Raw genomic sequence first — 19,464 nt, forward strand, 5'->3', positions numbered from 1 at the left:
CCACCCTCCAGGTCCTGTGTTTTGGGTTGGGTTCCATAGATGGATCCTGTTCAGTACCTAACCCACGTTACACATTGTCTCCTGGTCCATGTTTAATGATAATTTAATAGCAAGTCTCCAAAAGTGATAGTGTGTGGAGCAGGCTGTACTGGTTAAAATCACCAAGATACCTAAGCATATAGTTTTTGATGAAGCAAAACAAAAACAAATACACAAGCAAATAAAAATCACCTAGCCATATATCAGAAGGGGTAGACATGATGCCAAACAAATACTTCTGGTAGGATTAACATAAGCAAACAGCCTAAGACAGTCTGAATATTAGTGTCTTCACACATATCATCGATTTTGTTCTACCTCTTGTTTCCATATTCGATTCAAAATTGTGAGCTTGCCATTTTCTCAAGTAAAATCTTCTTAGGGTTATCAACAAGTTACATCAACGTTCTACTTTACTAGTAGTGTGTTTCCCAGATTCAAATATAAACAACTGGGACCCCTCCCGGTGGGGTGCAGGGATAGAAGCACATGCCCATGTAGCCCTAACATTAGTGTCACCAGTTTAATATAGTCTCCACCATTTAAAGATTCCTTTCTGTCTGTTGACAACTCTTTTGCCATTGAGTTTCTCGCCTGGGTGGCATTTAAGCTATATTTAAAACTTACATCTTGTTTATATATGCTCTTGAGCCAGAACCTTTGATTTCCAGAAAGGAATTTGCTGATCTCTTCCTTCCCCACTAAAAAATTACTGATGTTACAGTAATTGCGTCTACGACTGTCACTGTTGATCTCTTCAAAGGGTTGATACCAAATGCAAAGCTTAGATAGCTTGGCTTTGCTTCTGCTTTCATCCAAAATAAAAGTCAAAAAGGTTATATTCTACATTTAGTCTATGCATTTACACTTATATACCTAAACACTGTCTGATTAGGTGTATCATTTTGGGGAAAAGCTTATCTTGAGCAATATTTCGTTCAGCCACACCGGATTCTGTTATACATATGCATACATGTAAACATGTAAGTATTACATATTTTTAAAGCATGTAGTACAGTTATAGACAATAAAACTGAGCAGTGAAATACTTTTCTTGAGGGAAGAATTAAAAATACTGGCCCATTAAATGTCATCCAAAACTAATGGGAAAAGAAAAGAAATTAGACATTCATGCAACTGAAACATGAACGTCGGGGTCAACCAAGTTGTGCCCTGGTCATTAATGAAAAATTAATGGTCACTTTGTATTTTATAACTTATAAAAAAGCATTATTTCCCAATGTTTTCAGTCTAATATAGCCAAATAAGGGTATATTTCTTCATCCAAAACTGAATCTAAATTCCTGTTAGATAATGTCAATGTACATAATTATCCCAAAAAACACAGTAAAAACTTTTGATGGAGACAAAAAATTAACAAGACTTATTCTCAATTACTAAATATTTTGTGAAAAATTAAATGTATTCTGATGCAATATCATCATTCATCTTTAATAACTTATAAATTTTCAAGTGCCACAATAAATTCAAATTAGCACAATTATGGGATTAAATTTTCTACGGTGTTTTCCAACTGTCACCCAAGGCAGTCATAATTTAACTATGAGTCTGTTTTGAACTCATTTATATTTCAACCCATTAAATGTCTGGTATTTAAAATTAAGTGTAACAAATTATAGAAAGGGAAAAAATTAAATTGTAGAAACAAAAAGCTTACTGGCAAGTTTCATCTGGAAGTTTAACGGCAAATGTGTGGCTAAGACTAACTCATGGGTACAGGAAAGGTCTCACTTTTCATACGATATCCAACAATGTGACTAAGTGCCTCCCAGAAATTTAGAATTAGAAATGCAAAGGTTAGATAAAGTTAAAGGTCATCCCCCTACAGGCAAGAGGGGGCCAGCTCCCTACCAAGTTTCTAGCAGACCTGCTTCCCTAGGGCACATCATAAAAGTAATTTACTGACAACTCACCTTACCAGGGGTCATTGGGGGCCTCAAGTCTTCTGGAATTCACTTTTAAGAAGCATGATTAAGTGGGGACAACTACTGGCCCTAAAATATTTATGCTGAGAACAAATGTCTGTCAGAATTAAATTCTTTGTGTGTGGTGGTTTCAGACTTAAAAAAAGATGTGTGGCCTGATGAAAAGCACATATATTCTATTCACCAAATTAAATCTTAGAATGAATATTGGTTAATTGATTTATTAGGTTTTAAAAAAATACTCCAGAAATCCAAACAGACAACACAGCCTAATAAAGTGGAGAATGGATTTACCAAGTTAGTTAAATCCTTTTCAATCTTTTCTAGTCCAGTTTTGTCTTACACTGGAGGAGAAAAAGCATTCACATTATTTCAAAGAAAAATGAAAATGTCATTTAAACCGAGCCAAGAAAGTTGACTTACTTTAAAATTTTTGCAAGAAAATCGATTTCCTGATTAAAACAAATCTCCAGCTTTTCGTGTTTTTGATAGTGTTGACATGAACTATTTGGTTTAATATTAGGTTGAGATGGCTTTTCACATTTAAAAAAAATTACTAAAGGTTAAAAATGTGCAGTGGGCAAAATTAAAGCAGATTGTCTGACACTGTGTGTGGGATACAGCCCTGATCTCTACAGTGCACGGAAGCAAAGCTGGTACTTTGAATTGCACAGCACACATCTCAGTAATAACAGGGGATGAGGCATACAATTTCAAGGAACACCCACAATGAAAATTAGTCTTTCCAAACAGAGAATTGTTTTGGAAAAAGTTAGGTTAATTGGCACCATGGGATTTCTCTCAAAGAAACACTGAGCACTGAAATCCTTACAAGTGCAAGTAAAATGATCAAGCATTACCCTTTGTCCCTTTTCAATTTTTCACATCTAGTTTATTCTATCCACAACCAAAATTAACTTTTGTAGTTTCCCAGGCAGGTAGAAAAGGAGATCATGTGTTGCCAGCTGAATTTATAGCCTGAAGGACTGGTTAGTTAAAGGAGGTTCGGTTGCCAACAACAATGAAGAAACTCACTGAGTCTATCTGGGAATACTCTACTTCGGAGAGTAAATTATGGGTACTTTATGAGTCAAGTCATTATTTTATAATTTAAATAGTTAAAAATTCCCTGCAACAACATTTGCATGTCCCTCTTATTAGAGGTCCGTAGTTTTATATTCTGTCATCGCTTTAATCCTCTCAACTTCAAGATACCTGGAATTGTCTTCTTGTATGCTAAATCTGAGTATAATAAAACTTAAAAAAAATAATCCTCTGACCCCTTTCTCCACTTAAATTTGCATTTCCCAAGGAGGTATGTGTGCCTGTGCGTGTGCACACATACAGTATTTGTCTGTGGTTACTATTTTCAGGAATTATCATTTACAGCTGGCGTAGACTAAGCCCTCTTCTTAATATTACCACAATTGATATTTTCCTGTCATTTACACCCTTTTGCTGGAACCCATTAGTGTCCTGTGCTGCTAATGTACCAAGTTTGAAAATTCGCTCTTTAAACCTATAGAAGAGAGGTATAAATTCAGTAAACAGCATATGTAAAAATGTTTATATTTAATAAGGTAATTTTTTTTCCAAGATTTTTTATGTATTTTTATAGAGAGAGAGACTGAGCATGAGTGGTGGGGGCAGGGGTAGGGAGAGGGAGAATCTTAAACAGGTTGCACACACAGTATGGAGCCTGATGTAGGGCTCGATCTAACGACCTTGAGGCCATGATGTGAGCTGAAATCAAGAGTCAGAGGGTTAACCAACTGAGCCATCCAGGTGCCCTAACAGGGTAAATTTCTAAACATTCCTCCAAGTATTGACGCACCAAAAGTTGGAACTGAAAGGAACCTCACCTATTGCTGATTCCTTCATTTGCAGATGAGAACTTAAAGCTTGAGTAGTCAATGACTGACTGACCCATGGGCACAAAGCACATCTGCAGCAGAGCTGGTGCTAGAAGTCAGTACTCTTTATGTCTGCTTTACCTATACCTCTATGTCCCTGCTCCCTCCCTTGTCACTCCTGGTCTACTCTCAATGAGGCTGCTGCTGATCTTGTTTCAATAGTTCATCAGATCATGTCACTCTTCTGTTCAAAATCCTCCAGTGATTCCCCGTTCCACTTGACGTAAAAGCCAAAGACCTTCAAACATGCTAAGTCCCTACATTAAACAATGCATGCTTCCCATCCTGACCAACACACAGATGCACAACTCTGTGACCTGACCTCCTAGAACTAATTTTCTCTTCCTTCCCTCAGCTCTGGACTGGTCTTCTCCTCAGCCCACTTTAAGGTTATAATCTGTCTTCACCTATAGACTTGTTGGTTTGAAAACTTACCACCCTATTAATCCCTATACCTTAAAACATTCTCCTGCCATTATAAACTGAAACCTGAAGTCTCACTTCATGCTGAGTTACGTAGCTTTTAAAAGTTTAACCAGAGTAACAATGACCACACAGAAAGGTGAGGGCACTTACTGGCCAGTGTGGTAGGATGCCCAATAAGCTTTGCACTAGCAGACGCTGATGGCGTTTCTGCATCAGGACAAAGGAGAATAACAAAAAAAATCAGAATAAAGCAAAGTAAGCCCCACTCTCCAAGCCTGGGCAAGCAAAAAGCCTCTAGCGCCTGAGTCACACCGATGGCTTCTCTTCCCTATCATTCCCATGGATACAGTTGGAGACTTGCACTGCTTTCAATTTCATGGAATTTGGGGCTAAAGAGGACCCATTAAACCAAGTCCCCTGACTTCAAAGATGAGGATGCAGAGAGCCCAGAAGGTTAAGGCAGACTGTTCCAAGTCCCAGAACTGGCAAAACTGGTACCCTAGTCTTGGCAGTGGATGAGTGCTATTGCCACACAGTGAGGTGGGATATGACAGGAATATAACACAGTAGGGATCAAAGGTGTTAAAAATTGATGCTGTCACCAGAGGTTTTCCTTAGTAGTGCCGGTAATAATTATTTACAAGGGAAGAAACTCACTGAGTCGTTCATGTCCAAAAGTTGTGTTTTATTTTTGTTTGTTTCTGTGCAGAAGTTTTATATGAATTGACTTTAAATCAAAGCCAAAAACTTAAAATAGACACACACCCACACACCTACACCCTCCCACCCACACACACTCATATATAAGCTTCCTTGGACAAGGAGATACTGTCTTTAGGCTGCAATTAAGAAGCTATGCCAGCTATTGGATAAATCTTTTTCAAGCTAGGCACATTACTGCGAGTCACAAAATCCTAAGATCAGCCCCAGGTGACACGCACAGAGACCCTGGGTGTAAATACATTATTGATGTCATGGGGTTAATCAGATCTTCCAAACCCCTGGAGTTTCCAAACTTCCAAACAGAAGTTTAAATAGTGGTTAAAAGGGGAGGGGGAAAAAACCCCACAGCAGACTGGATAAGAGAGAATGAGCTACCTGGCTTTTTCAACCTCAGGTCATAGGCTTGAGTCCAGTCTAAGCTTAGGAACTGATAACTTATGACAGATGTTCGGTGACCTGTATGTGAGAGGGAAGTCAGTTCAAGCTTTGTTTCACCTTTCCTGAACAGGTGTGTTCATGTCCTTCCAACAAAGATGTTTGAACTGTGAGAGCCTCATCATCAATTCTTTCGGAGAATGCCCAAGATTTAATGGGAATTAAATTTGGTTATCTTTTTATCCTTTTTAGAGTAATGTTTTCCTAATTTTTTCTATACTCAAGAGTCTTCCATGGTCACTGTATACACTGGTTTTCTTTTTTTTTTAATGTGTTTTTTTTTAACAGTTTCGAACTTTTGGCTAATGGTTCTTAGAACAGATGTGTTTTCCCTATCTAGAAATAGACTGAGGTCGGATGTAATTTTATTTAGGTTTGTGATACACTTGGATCAAAGGTGCTTTAGGATAGGAGGCTGGTTTAGAAATACCTTATTAAAAAAATTTTTTTAAAGTAAAGAATTTAGCTACTCTTAAAGAGAAAGCCAGAATATTTGATATTTAGATGTTTGAAAGGAATCATCTTTTCTGAAGAATTTTTTAACAATATGTAAATTTTTAAGATCCTTTTGTCATAACATTTTTATATGAGCTTCAGTTTATTGGGTTCAGTTCACAATCAGATTAAATGATTGTAGTTTCTAGCAATGATGAAATTAAGTTCATTGATCTCTTTTTCTGTTCCTGTTCTACTACAATGTATATGATAGAATAATTGGCACATATTTTATCTTAAAGAACTATTTTTTACAGATTTTCAGTGCTATGAAATTTAGGCATGTGGAATTACGCATTATTTTAAAATGAGTGAATGGATGACCTTAAAATTAAATTATACATGTCATGCCCAGATAGAGTAAAATAGAAATTCATTGGCTAAAGGATTCAAATTTTACCTCCCTTTTGATGTTAATTCCTGAGAGCCTTTGTGACCACATGTGTTGTTACCTGGTATCACAAAGTCATGCTGAGATAGAAAATTAGATGGTTTAGAAAAAGATTTTCTCAAGCTTTTCTCATTATGATATATTATAGAATGACCTCAATAAATGGCACTTTTTTTTATTTTTCAAAGCATATTTTGACAAGCAAAGTCCAAAGTTGATTTTATATCAAGGTAGTGACTCAGTTTTTAAAAGCACTTTAAAGGGGCACCTGGGTAGCTCAGTCAGTTGTGTATCCAACTCTTGATCATGGCTCAGCTCATGATCTCAGGGTCATGAGATTGAGCCTAACATCGGGCTCCGGAGTGGGCATGGAGACTGCTTAAGACTGACTTATTTAACTTTGGTGTTTTCCTTTAAATTTCTCTCTTCCCTGATTTCATGGTACGTTTTACCGATCTGCTATTAAAAAACAAACAAACAAAATTGTGGAGCAGTACGCTATGTCATGACATTAATGGTAACTTCGTAGCAACTCTGCCCAAGTGCTTTCCTCCCAAATCCGGAGAATCTACATCTATGCTTGGAGCAATAGTTGCAAGTGGGCAAAAATATGAGCCTTCTTAGTTTTCAGTCCCAGTATATTTCCTTTGCAAATCCTACAATTTATTAACTCTACGGCAGATTGACACAAACCATGTTCCAAAACAAACACACAAAAAGACCTTCATTACTATAATATCCAGGTTGAGAGAAACTACTGTGGCAGCACAGAAATTCTAGTGAGAGGCTGTGGCCGTGCTCGGGGGTCGCCGCACTGTGCTTCGTCATCCTTAGGCATGTTCTCTGAGAACCCCCAGGAAGGGACTTTGTGTTAGGAGGCAGGTACCAAGGCCATCCATCTACTGTCTAGAGCTGATGTCGCAAAAGTGAAGGTTTTGTCTTTCTTTAGTTACACACTGAAATAAAAGTATGTTCTAGCTTTTTCTTTTTGAACTAAAGAAAACTCACACACATACATCAACATAACTTTGTTTCCCTGGGTCTGCCATGTAATTTTGTTGCAAAGGCTAACACTATTCCACAATTTCTGTAGGTTACAATTCAATCCCATATTAAGGGGGCTGTTATACACGAGGGCATCTAGTTAACAGTGGACCCTGGAGCCTGTGAGTCATTCTGGGGGCTGGTCTTGTCTTCCCTCCTCCCCCCACCCTTTTCATGTTAGAATGATAGATGATAAGAGCTAAAACTCCCAAAGCATTTCAGATTCATGTGACATTGGACATATGAAGTGTGAGGTGCAACCTTTTATTATCTCTGTTCTGCAGATGAAGAGGCTAAGACTAGAGAGACTACCTCACTTGCCTAAAGCCAAATCACCAGCTCATGGTGTGGATGCAGTGATGGGAGCCCAAGTTTGTATGCTTGATGCCAGATCTAGGCCGTCAGCTCACTGTCCTGCTGGGACGAACATCGCCCATCACCAATCACAGCTTCTTTTTTTAGTTTAGTTTAGTTTTTTTTTTTTTTTAAAGAGTTTAGTTTAGGGTTTTTTTTTTGTTTGTTTGTTTGTTTGTTTTTTAAATTAATTTATTTGACAGAGAGAGAGATCACAAGTAGGTAGAGAAGCAGACTCCCTGCTGAGCAGAGAGCCTGATGTGGAGCTCGGTCCCAGGACCCTGGGATCATGACCTGAGCTGAAGGCAGGGGCTTTAACCCACTGAGCCATTGAATTCACCCAGGCGCCCCCCAATCTCAGCTTCTTGAACATACTTCTGTCTTTCCTCCTGAGCAGTTAGCTGACTAAAGGCAGAGAGCAGCAGAGCACAGGGGTTTCAGAGCATGGCATCAGATAACTGCCTTGGAAATCTGGCTCCCGTGCTTGCTAGTTGTGTTAGCCTGGGCACTTTGCCTAACATTGGGCCTCAGTCTCTTCATCTGTGAAATGGGATAGTAATACATGCCTCACAGGGTTACTGTCAGAATTACAGGGGTCATCTATGTTGTGGCTTAACAAAGTAAGAGCTTAAAAAAATGACAGCTATGATTAGTAAGAATGAAGACTGTAGGATACTTGCTAACAACACAGCTTGCTTGAGGTCTGTAGTTTTGAGAAAGAAAAGCTATTCAATGGCTCAAAAGGGAGTGCTACGCTCCCTTCTACCATTTACAGGTAGCTTTGTGATGCCTGCTATTTTCTTTGCTTTAGATAAGACAGCTCCTGGGAAGCAATGACAGGTGGTATCAACAATCGCTCTTCTCTCTTCTCTTTCTAGTCAGATACTCTGAAGTGGTAGCAGGCACGTTCAGACAGAGGATTTTTACAAGTGGCAGAGTCTTTCTCTAGGGTCCAGACTTTTTAGTTTTCCCCTTGTTTTAATGATTACCATAGACTTCTGAGATTTATAGGCTCTATTTCCTCTGCCCTTCAGGTCTTAGATAAATATAAAGACATTAATGTAAGAACTTTCCTCACCTCCACTGTGACTTATGGGACCTAAAATGCAGGAGAAAGCAGGCCTTTCTCTGCTCAGCTGGAGGGACATTACAGCTGCCTCTTCAGTTTCTGTCTCAGTAAAAAACGTGATGCACGATGGAAAAGAATTTATAGATTAAACTGGCTTATACTGGCATACAGTACATATATACACATCTATATTTATCAAATGTTTTATCAATGAGATTGCAAATGCCAAAATAAACACATAAGAACATCAGAAATGAAAACTAACTTAAACCAAACAAAAAATGACACTGATTATTTCTCATCAGCAAGGGACTTTTTGCTTTACATTAAGATAATTGCTCCATGGACATTACTACTAGATTTGAAATGAGATTCAACTTATTTAAAAATTTAAAACTACATGATTCAGAGCGTATAGGGCATTTTGATATAAAGTATCTGTGACACTCAATTAAAGAAAAATAGTTGGGCTTAATGCCATGTCATTACTACCTTGATATGAAAAAATAACTGTGGCCCAAATTTTACTTGCAGCTGTGCATTTTGCTTACATTTTAACTTAATAGTTTGGAACCAGAATGTTAAACCACAAAGAAAGGGAAGGCATTAAAAAGTTTTTATTTGGGGGCAGACTATTTAATGAACTTTCTAACCACTTTCAGAATGAAGTTGTCTAATAGCTATTCCCACCACTCATACATAGCAATTCTCTTCGAATGCAGTAATTTGATTGACCCAAAACTTCAAAAATGCCACATATACACTTGGGTGTTTTAGGATGGTGGTTCTTCTATTGCAATATTTACCAAAGATATTTTACGGCTTTCTTCCAACCTAAAGTATGCTTAAGAGCTGACTTCTAATGATTTTCTGAGAAAGTATTTGACACACGGTTGAATCATCGACATACACATTTGCGTGCACGCTATATACCCACTGCTACTTTTGATAAGCAAATTGCTTTTTCTTCTGCCCTGACTTATTTCACTAGAGCAATATACTAGCATTTCATGGGCTGCCATAAGACAGCAAGTTGAAGGCAGAGGAAAACACAAAAGGTTAGGTCTCTGACAAACTTTAGAGAAGTACGACATCCACCCCAATGGGTTGATGAGCCCTTGGATTTCATTAAACTTTCGATGCTCATAATTATGCGTGTGATTTACAAGCATGTGAAATCAGAGGCTGCCCCACTGGGGCTTGCCCCGGCACACCCTGCGTCCTCCTCCTCATACTCCCCTGGCTCCCGGGCGCCCGGGCCACTGTCTCTCAAGAGTCCCACCTCAATGGGCTCAGTCACCCGGACAATCAGCAGCTTTCAGCCTTATGTCCTCCCCTCCCCTGGTAAAAGGATTGCTTCAAAAAGCATCTTTTGAAATGAGGATCCAAGTAGATAGAAAGGGACAGGAGTCCAGTCACACTTGTTCCAATGATAGACAAGTCTTTCGGCATTGTCTGCTGCATGCTGCTAGCCCAGAGGGCTGCTGTGGGTGTGAGCCTCTCCGTCTTCTGGCCGCTCATGAGAACTGAGTGGCAGAGAAAGCTGTGTGTTGGTTTCCTCAAGAGGCCACCCTGTGGGTAACAGGTGCAGGCTTGTGCTTCCTGCACACACACAAAGCTAAGGCTGACTTTCAGATCCTTGGTAGTCAGAAGCTTGGTAAAATTACGCTAGAGTAACTTTTGGTGTCCTCGTCATTTTTACAGGGGTCTACATATTTTAGGGGCAGGGATGACAGTTTGCCAACTAGCTGAATACCAGGTTCCAAAAGGAACAAAAATGGGAAAAATTTAGAGGCAAAGAAATTGTCCAATTAGAATTGTTGAGATTTTACAACATTCTTTTTCAAAACTTTATATCAAGAATCTTATATGGTGCAAGAATGAACTCCTCTTCTTCCTCAAAGTGGACAAGTAATACGTATAGGCCAAGGAAGCGACAAATGACAAATGACAAAAAAAGCGACAAATAACAGCTAATATTCAACCATTTGCTCCCCATGGACATTTCAGTAGTAGCACTTAGGCATAGTCTGGGCAGGGAAATGTGTCTCATTCAATGTGAAACTGACCCAGGCATTTAGTTCGGTCTAGATCAGGGGCTCTCAAATTGGCTACACGTTGAAATTGCTTGGGAAAGCTTTAAAATCATACCAATACCTAGGTACCAATCCCAGATAGTGCAACTTAATTTGGGCAGCAGAATTTTTTAAAGGTTTCAGGCAATTATACTGTTCAGCCATTCCTGAGAACCACTGGCTTGTCATTCCCAAGGACTTCAGATATATGAAGCTGATTCGAGCACTTGCCAGAAGGTCTGACTCAGAATTCAGCTATAAGCTCAATTTAAAGATTTCAAACTACCAGTATCCTTTTTTTTTTTTTAAGATTTTATTTATTTATTTGACAGAGAGGGAGAGAGAGATCACAAGTAGACAGAGAGGTGGGCAGTGAGAGAGAGGGGGAAGCAGGCCCTCTGCTGAGCTGGGAGCCTGATGTGGGTCTCAATCCCAGGACCCTGAGATCATGACCTGAGCCTAAAGCAGAGGCTTTAACCCACTGAGCCACCCAGGCACCCCTCAAACTACCCAGGGACATAGATAGTATGATTTTTAAAATTTCTCCCTTTGGGATGAAACAGCAACAACAATAACAAACAAAGCATGTGCACACTCATACACACACATACACACCCACAAATGAAGATTTTAAAGGCTGTTCACCAGTTGAACACTTGGGTCATTCTTCAGTGTATTAGTGGTTAGCTTATACAGTGCACTACAATCAAAAATCTATGAAATCACTACATCCTTTTAAAACAGTTTTCTGACTCACTCTTCACTTGGCAATTTCACAAAGCTCAGTCTTTTAGGATTTGAGCTGTTGTGAATGGAATCATCTCTTCCCAAACAAATGACAGTTTAAATTCACAGGGCATGAGAATTTATTCCATTCATCCAACTCAACAATGTATTTCCTATAGCAAAGACAAGTCATTTCTTTAGCTTGTTTAGCATTTTTGCATATAACTTGGGTTGGACAGACATAGACAATTACACGTACTGAAATCTCCCACAATATAGGCAGCACAATATGGGTGTTTAAAAATAAGACACCCTATTTTAGCTTCAGACAGGACCACTTAGGGAAGAGTTGTCTAAGTTCCCTGGATGACTGGCTGTGTTGATGGCACCTCTCTGAAGTAGCTTTAAGAATCAGGGCTACTAAAGGTTCGAGGACACCAAGCATGTTCTGCTTCTTGCCACAAAAATGTCAGGCCTTTACCAGGTGACAGAAATCCCTGTTGATTCTTAATTGACAATTAGCAGAAACGGAATTCCAGATTCCCTTACAGCAAGCACTAGCTTTCAGAAACTCTTATAATCAGGAATTCCTCTTTATGTTTGTTTTAATATACTCAGACGATCATTAATTAATATCATGGGGGGATCTCCACTGTGGTTTGTCTTGTTTTCATTTCAAACATATGAAGGTTAGGTCGAGTATACATTATTAATTTCTGTGATCTGAGTATTGCAATCAATACTTTAGTCAGTTAATAAGGCTTTATGCCTTCTCTTAGAATTTTAAAACTGAAAGAAGAGAAAGTAATAATTTATGAAATTGCTATTTGTATTATTTACATAAAATGATTGTTGACAAGCACAGAATTCTGCCATGAACACACTAACTATTCATATATCAAGAAGCCTGAAAAAATTACTGTGAAATAGGTGTGAAAATTTTTTTACTTCAGAAGTCTCTAAGGGGCATATCACAAAAATCAATGGTATAATCAACTCATGAATGTGTTGGCATCCACCCCATCATACCCACAGTGGCCTCTTCTAATACTTCCAATTCATGACTTGCGAGGGAAGTTCCATAGAGCCTAAGATAAAGGAGAGTTGTAGCATCACCTACCTGAGGTAACAAGGCTGTCATCTCATTACTGGCTATACAGTATACACTCGACTCTGCCGTGATAGGTTCCTATCTTATTGACATCACTAGTCCCAAACTCCAAAAGAATTCAAATATTGAACTTTAAAAAATAGGTTATATTATGTATTCTACAAATGTAGAATCACAGATTTTTGAAGTTTATTTTAAGCCCTGTAAGGCCTGGAACTGTCGTAGGAAATAAGGGACAATGAGGGTTCTACAGAATTTTCCAGAGGCTTGCAGAACATACCAACTGCCGAATCACGGCACAGTCAAAATCTGGCTTATACAATTTTATTGCATGATGAAATATCTGCAGGTCGGAGAAGATAAACTTTCGTTCACTACCCCAATAAATGGGCGTGAGATGAAACAGACACACTCTGAAGGAACCCCAAGAAAAGGCTGCCATTACTTAGGCAGGTAAACTGGTAGAAATGAGAACATTAGTTCTTCACTTCTTACAATGAAACTGAGCCCATTTCTTACACCTACATTTTATCATGCCTTATCTTTTTAATACCAATATTTTGATTCAAATATTTAAAAGCTGTATGTCATTCTTTCAAATACTTAAAAATATACTCTAAAACCATTGGCAATGTGTATCAGGGTTTATGTCCTTTGTCTCAGTAATGCTCTTTCTGTGAAGGGACATTAAGGAAGTCATGCATGATCAGGTTAAATAATACACAGGAGAATGATAAATCACATTACTTACACTGATAAAAAGAAAATACCGGAGTCACTCTAAATGTCTCATAATTAGGAAACTGAATACCCAGAAGAGACAAAAACTAAGTTTTTGAGAGAAGTTTTCAAATCTGGTAACATACTCATGACATACTCTTATGTCAAAAAAAAAGAAAGCTAAAAAGATGTATATATGATTGGATTTCAATTTTATTTTAAAGCTGCTTGGGAGAAAAGTAAAAAGAAAACATGTTCTTGTATGTTTCCACATTTATTAATATGGACCTATATTATCTTGGAAGTCAGGATAAATTCATCTAATTTTATTATAAAAGCTGGAAGTATATCAAAATGTTAGTAGTAGTATTCTTTAACTGATGAGATTATAGGGGATGATTTTTAAAATACATTCCCCCAATTTTTTCTTTCATAAAGAGTACATATAACTTTCACAGTAAGAAAAATACACCGCAGGGTGCCTGGGTGGCTCAGTGGGTTAAGCCTCTGCCTTCGGCTCATGTCATGATCCCAGAGTCCTGGGATGGAGCCCTCCATCGGGCTCTCTGCTCAGCAGGGAGCCTGCTTCCTCCTCTCTCTCTGCTGCCTCTCTGCCTACTTGTAATCTCTGTCTGCCAAATAAACAAATAAAATTTGTAAAAAGAAATACACTGCTAGTGAGTAATATACGTGCTGCTGCATCTTAATTCTTTGCTCTTGTACCTATCAGAACACATTTCAAAATGTACTTATTAAAGTCTTATATGCAAAACACTAATGCTTCATTTTAAGAGTCTTTTGGTGATTTTGCTGTGAATTCTAATGAAAACTTTTATTGGGAGAAAGTTGAGACTACTGACTTAAACAGATTTTCCAAATGATCTGTGTGTTGGTGCTGAAGCCCTTTTCCATAAATGATCATACGTACCATCAAGTACTTCTCTTATGCAGGATTTCTTGGTGACAGAGTCACAACACACACCTGAATTTGGGTGCTACCAACAACATGGAATATATAATCTCTGTATTCTAACTGAATCATCCTAATTATTTTATTTTATTATTTTTTTTCATCCTAATTATTTTAGATGGCAGGTAATGAATCGACATCAGGAATGTGCCTGTTTTTTCCTGGCTTATTTCTTCTGGTTTTGATATCCGTACCTTTGAATAGAGCTCAACAAAGCAAGGAGTTCATTTCTATATGAGTAGAATATACATCCTCCTTTGACTTTTCTCCCCAGGTAAGAAGTACAAAAGACAACCAGTTCTTCTCAAATCGCACTGCTACTTTGTTTCATTCTAAATTAGTCATGAGCTATTGAATGTGCCTCAATTTTAAAATGTCAGTTTACTTTACAGCTTCGTACTGCTAATAATATAACATATGATGCTCTTGTCAAACTTGACAGTGATTTTATGTATATACTAGGACATTATCTAACATGAGAATCCAAACTGGAGAAGTGAGAGAAAGCAGCATATGCATATGTAATATAAAAATGGCTAACTATCGATGAAAACATTTGACTTACCTGTAAAAACATTGTACAAGGAAGTCATAGTAAAGGTAGCATTTTTTTATGAGAGACACAAAAACAGATGCAGTAAACGAATGCTTTGCTGTTGCCAAACCGAAAGACCTCTTTGTTTCTACCAGCAAGTGCAGATACACAATTCTAAGTATTATGCCTAGTAAACAACATTTAAACACATACTTTATAAAACCAGGTATTGTTTTCAATGTGTAAATTACACAAGGAAAGCATGTCAAGATATCAACCTGATGGCACTGTTTAAGAGTCACCAAAGAACATTAAAAAGGTCATGTCACTGTCCCCAATCAGTTGTCGTAAATTACTGTCCCCTTAGGTTGTCTCCTTAAACATTCTTTCTTTTTATTACAAATACTTTCAGCGAGAGCAGGAACACTAAAATAAAATCAACATAGCCAGAGCAAAGAGAAATAAAATTTAAAAAGCCAACCTTTATTCCACTTTGAACAAGTTTGTGAATGTCCAAATAAGGCTCCTTGAAAATTTCTCCTTCGGGGGTAAGTATCTTCACGTAACCTTCTTTTTCCAGAATGAAGAGACGGTGCGAGCCATCCCCACTATGCAGGGCGCCGACAGGCTGGCGCAGCCCACTCACAACCTCCTGAATACAGAAGCAGTTGTGTTTGTGCTTTCTAAACAAATTAAAGAAAACCAGTAAGCTTTTCTTGAGGTGAAGGAGGGAAAGGATGTACTTGCATCCTTTTCAAAATCTATTTCCTCTAGGAATCAATGGTTTTTGAGAATCATGACGTGCTGTTAGCCCAAAAGTCACCGTATGATTCTTTAAAGTTCTTTTCAGTGGAACAAATAGCCTTCTACCAAAAAAAGTCAAAGAGAATCAAAATATAAATTTTACAGATTTTAAAATTTCATGAGCTCATCATCTTATCTTTTAGTGACTCTAATTAAAATTAGCTTTACTCACAATAATTAAGCCTTACAGAAAGGCCCTCAGAGAGAAAGTTCTGAGATCTATTTATAAAACTCTGATTTGCTAATAAGACTTGCACTATTTCCATATGCTAACAACAGCCATAAAGGTCAAGTTTAAAACTATAATCATGAAATTCACATGACTCACAGAGAGGCCAAACTCATAATAAAAGATTAGTAGTCTAAGCATTAAAGGCATTTAAGCAAATATGATGTTAGACAAGCAAACTACCAAAAAGAAAAAAAAAAAGCGTCTGGAGGAGATAGCTGCTGGAATCAAACACAGACAGTGGATTCACTATCAAAACCACAAAACTGGTCAGTTGGTGTTTTGTTTTTGTTTTTGTTTTTTAAGATTAAAGAGCATTTATCTTTATGAACCTGCTGATCTCTTCCACTTTGTCATAGTCTTCCATCTGGTCCAAGTAGTTAGATGCTGGTCCTCTGATTTGTTTTCTTGGAAAATCTGGAAAGCACAACCCACCATCTTTTCTTGCATAGTAAAAACAAAACTCTTCAGCAGTAGTTTGAAGGAAACCTTTAAAAAAATGCAGAAAGACTCATTAGAAATATTTAGCATGACAGTAAAAATGCCCTATTTGAAAGATAACATATGGGGAACATTTTTTAGAAAGTATATGAATATTCTAGGAAAATAATAAAAAGAAAGGACCACTTTTTGGCTTGGGATTTCCTTTTTTTTTTTTTTAACCAAAATTGAAGAATTTCTGTTAAAGTGAAATAATATGGCATGGGATATCTTAAAAGACTCATACGGAATACACAGAATCCAAATCCAGCATTAATCTTATTGCACTGACCCTTTGCAAGCTTCCTCATTTACCATATGTTGTACTTGTAAGTTTATCCCATCACTGGTCAGCACTTCTTCCCCCTACCGTAGAAAATAACCTCCTAAGAAGAACACACTAGAGTCAAGAAAGAAATAGACCATCAGGTGCCTATTTGGGTCATTTTATAATCTTTTTCTCTGTCACTCACATGTGATTGAATAATAAATCTACTGACTATCACAAGGCCCTTATATGTTGTAATAAATGACTGACTCACTGTGACGGTGTTAAGAACAGAGCCTCCATCTTCAAATACGTATGTGCCTTTTTCCTACCCATCGCTTACAGAAAATAATGCTTATCTTGTAATATAAGAACTATATTTAAACTATCCCTTCAGTCTTCTCAATCAGAAAGCTGGTATGCCACCCTCACTGAAAAAAATATGACAAGTCAAAACAGAAATGCAAAGCAGACTTACTTAAAGGGATCTAAAAGATGTTTTCTCTTCTTTTACCAATTAAGAACTTTTTTAATCAAATAAAAACAACTATATTTACTAAAGGAGAGGAGGACTTTATGACAAAAAAAGAATTTTGACATTATTTTCACAATTTGAGTAAATAAGGTGTTTTTTTTGGCGGGGGGAGGGCACATTACTAAGATTCCTTCCATATTCTGATTACTTCTGCTTTCAGAATATGATGTTGTTACCAGAGTCAACCTTACACATAACCCTTTGATTTTTACCTAACAATTTAGATTATTGTACATATAACAGCTTTGTGATGAAGGTACCTTGTAACTTGGCTGATGTTTAGAAGCTGTATAATGGATTCAGGTTTGCAAGGATTTCTAAGAACAAGAACTGGGGACAACCAAGTGAGACTTATCCATGGAACGTGAAAGACTAAAGGTCTATTTTCTAGGAGCTTGACTTGGGCCCCCTCAAACTTAAAACTAATCTTAGAATTCTGAGAGTCCTGATGTACATTTTGACCTAAGTTTTGGGTAAAATGCATCATCCCTAAATTTCTGAGACAGACTCTTCAAGACCAGTACGGGACGAGGCTGTTAGGAAACATCTTCTCCTTGGAAATCGGGCAAGTGAGAGCAGATGTCCTTGGGAGTGTGTGTGTGTGTGTGTGTGTGTGTGTGTGTGTGTGTAGGGGTGGGGTAAGGGTGAGACTGAAAGGAGGCATGGCAGCTGGGAGGGGTGCTTCATGGGAGGGGCAAGGCAGCTGGGAGGAGGTTATCTTTCTTTGAAAAAAATTCAGGGATTAGAAATTGGGGAGAGGAATGAAGGCGGCAGTAATTTACCCTTCTTCAGTGATTCACTGTGTACAAAAGATGACTTTTCTCCTCCGTTCTTTCCTGGCTAAGCACATAGATGAAAACTGCTCAGTAGTGTTGAACAAGACTGTTTGATGTAAAAAGAGAAGGAAAACTGCGTTGCTAAAGCAAACTTTTTGCAGTTTGGGGCTTGATCTTTTTCTGGGGTGACACACACACACACACACACACACACACAGCTCCCATCAGGCATCAAGATCTCCATGCCAATATTATGCATGCAGGAATACTGTCATAATATGGATATATTTATAACTGAATGTGTAAATGAGAAATTTTGCTTTAATATGATCTTTGTCTGCAAGATCACATAAAAATTTCAAAGTGAAATTGGTAAGAAATTTCAAGTTTGCTTTTTAGAAATATCTCCATCCAGGATTACTGTCTGCAAACCAATACCATCTTAAGAGAAAATTAACAAACAATGCTGATGGCTGATTCCATTCTACAAGGTTATTAGCTGGGGACAAACGTGGAAGTGACAAATCATTTTCAAATGTAACACTTGAAGATTAAAGAGTATAGATTCATAAGCCCTATGGCTCCAAAGGTGTTCTCTTACCAAATTAAAACAAAAATGGAATTAACAGTGAACTACTCCTGGCTTTTTTACAGAATCTATGCAAACTGAGTAAGGGTAAAGGAGGGAGCCAACTCAAAAGACACATAAAAATATGGACATTTTCCTCCTAATTACAATATTTGAATTGCAACATCTTCTACTTTTGTTAATAGTTTACCTTAAAGGATCTGATTTTGTGGACAGTGATGACTAGGATATATTTTCCTGTGAATAGCTAAAAGGGACCTGGTTTCAGGACACTGGGTTTACATTTGTTTATTGTCAGGGAAGATATAATTCACCAAATAGTACCCTTCTATTTGGGACAATACCCCGAGCGGCATTTTACCGAAGGTGGGTGTTAAGTTCACCTTGGATCATCATGGTATGATCAAGGCTACTGATGATGGAAATACATGGATTTTTCCAGCAGCGGCATCTTTAAAATTCCTGATAATTTATCAAATACCCTGGACCTGTAACTATTCTCCTGGATCACGATGAATCCAGTCCTACTATAACACAAAGTGATGCACAACATACTGATGTAAATAAATATTCTCTGTGGAATGTTCTAAGCTCTAGCTTTCCTCTTGGCCATGTATACTAGAGAAAAGTTACTCTTCTTCATTATGTATGCTGTTCACCATAATAAGGAAAAAAACAACACACAAGAAAACCCACTGTCAGTAAGGTCTGCCCTTGACAGCATTTTCTAATAGAGGTCGTGGATTTTGATGTATCCATCCATTCCGTCTGGTTTGCTCTCCCGGGGACTAATAAGCCACATGTGTAAGGT

The 19,464-nt window shown here is 37.8% G+C and overlaps 1 protein-coding gene across 1 annotated transcript in view; it reads right to left on the minus strand.

Annotated features, from left to right (window-relative positions):
* LOC101677400 (hedgehog interacting protein) overlaps positions 1 to 19,464 on the minus strand; it is a 92,768-nt gene that overhangs the window by 64,001 nt on the left and 9,303 nt on the right. The window contains exons 3-4 of the mRNA XM_004757992.3: positions 16,338 to 16,494; positions 15,454 to 15,655 (exon numbers count right to left, since the gene is read on the minus strand). Of these exons, the coding sequence (XP_004758049.1) occupies positions 15,454 to 15,655; positions 16,338 to 16,494 (359 nt within the window). The remainder of the gene's footprint in view (positions 1 to 15,453; positions 15,656 to 16,337; positions 16,495 to 19,464) is intronic.

This window comes from Mustela putorius, unplaced genomic scaffold, assembly GCF_011764305.1.
Source record: "Mustela putorius furo isolate JIRA1106 unplaced genomic scaffold, ASM1176430v1.1 tig00000242_pilon_pilon_pilon, whole genome shotgun sequence".
Classification (NCBI taxonomy): Eukaryota; Metazoa; Chordata; class Mammalia; order Carnivora; family Mustelidae; genus Mustela; species Mustela putorius.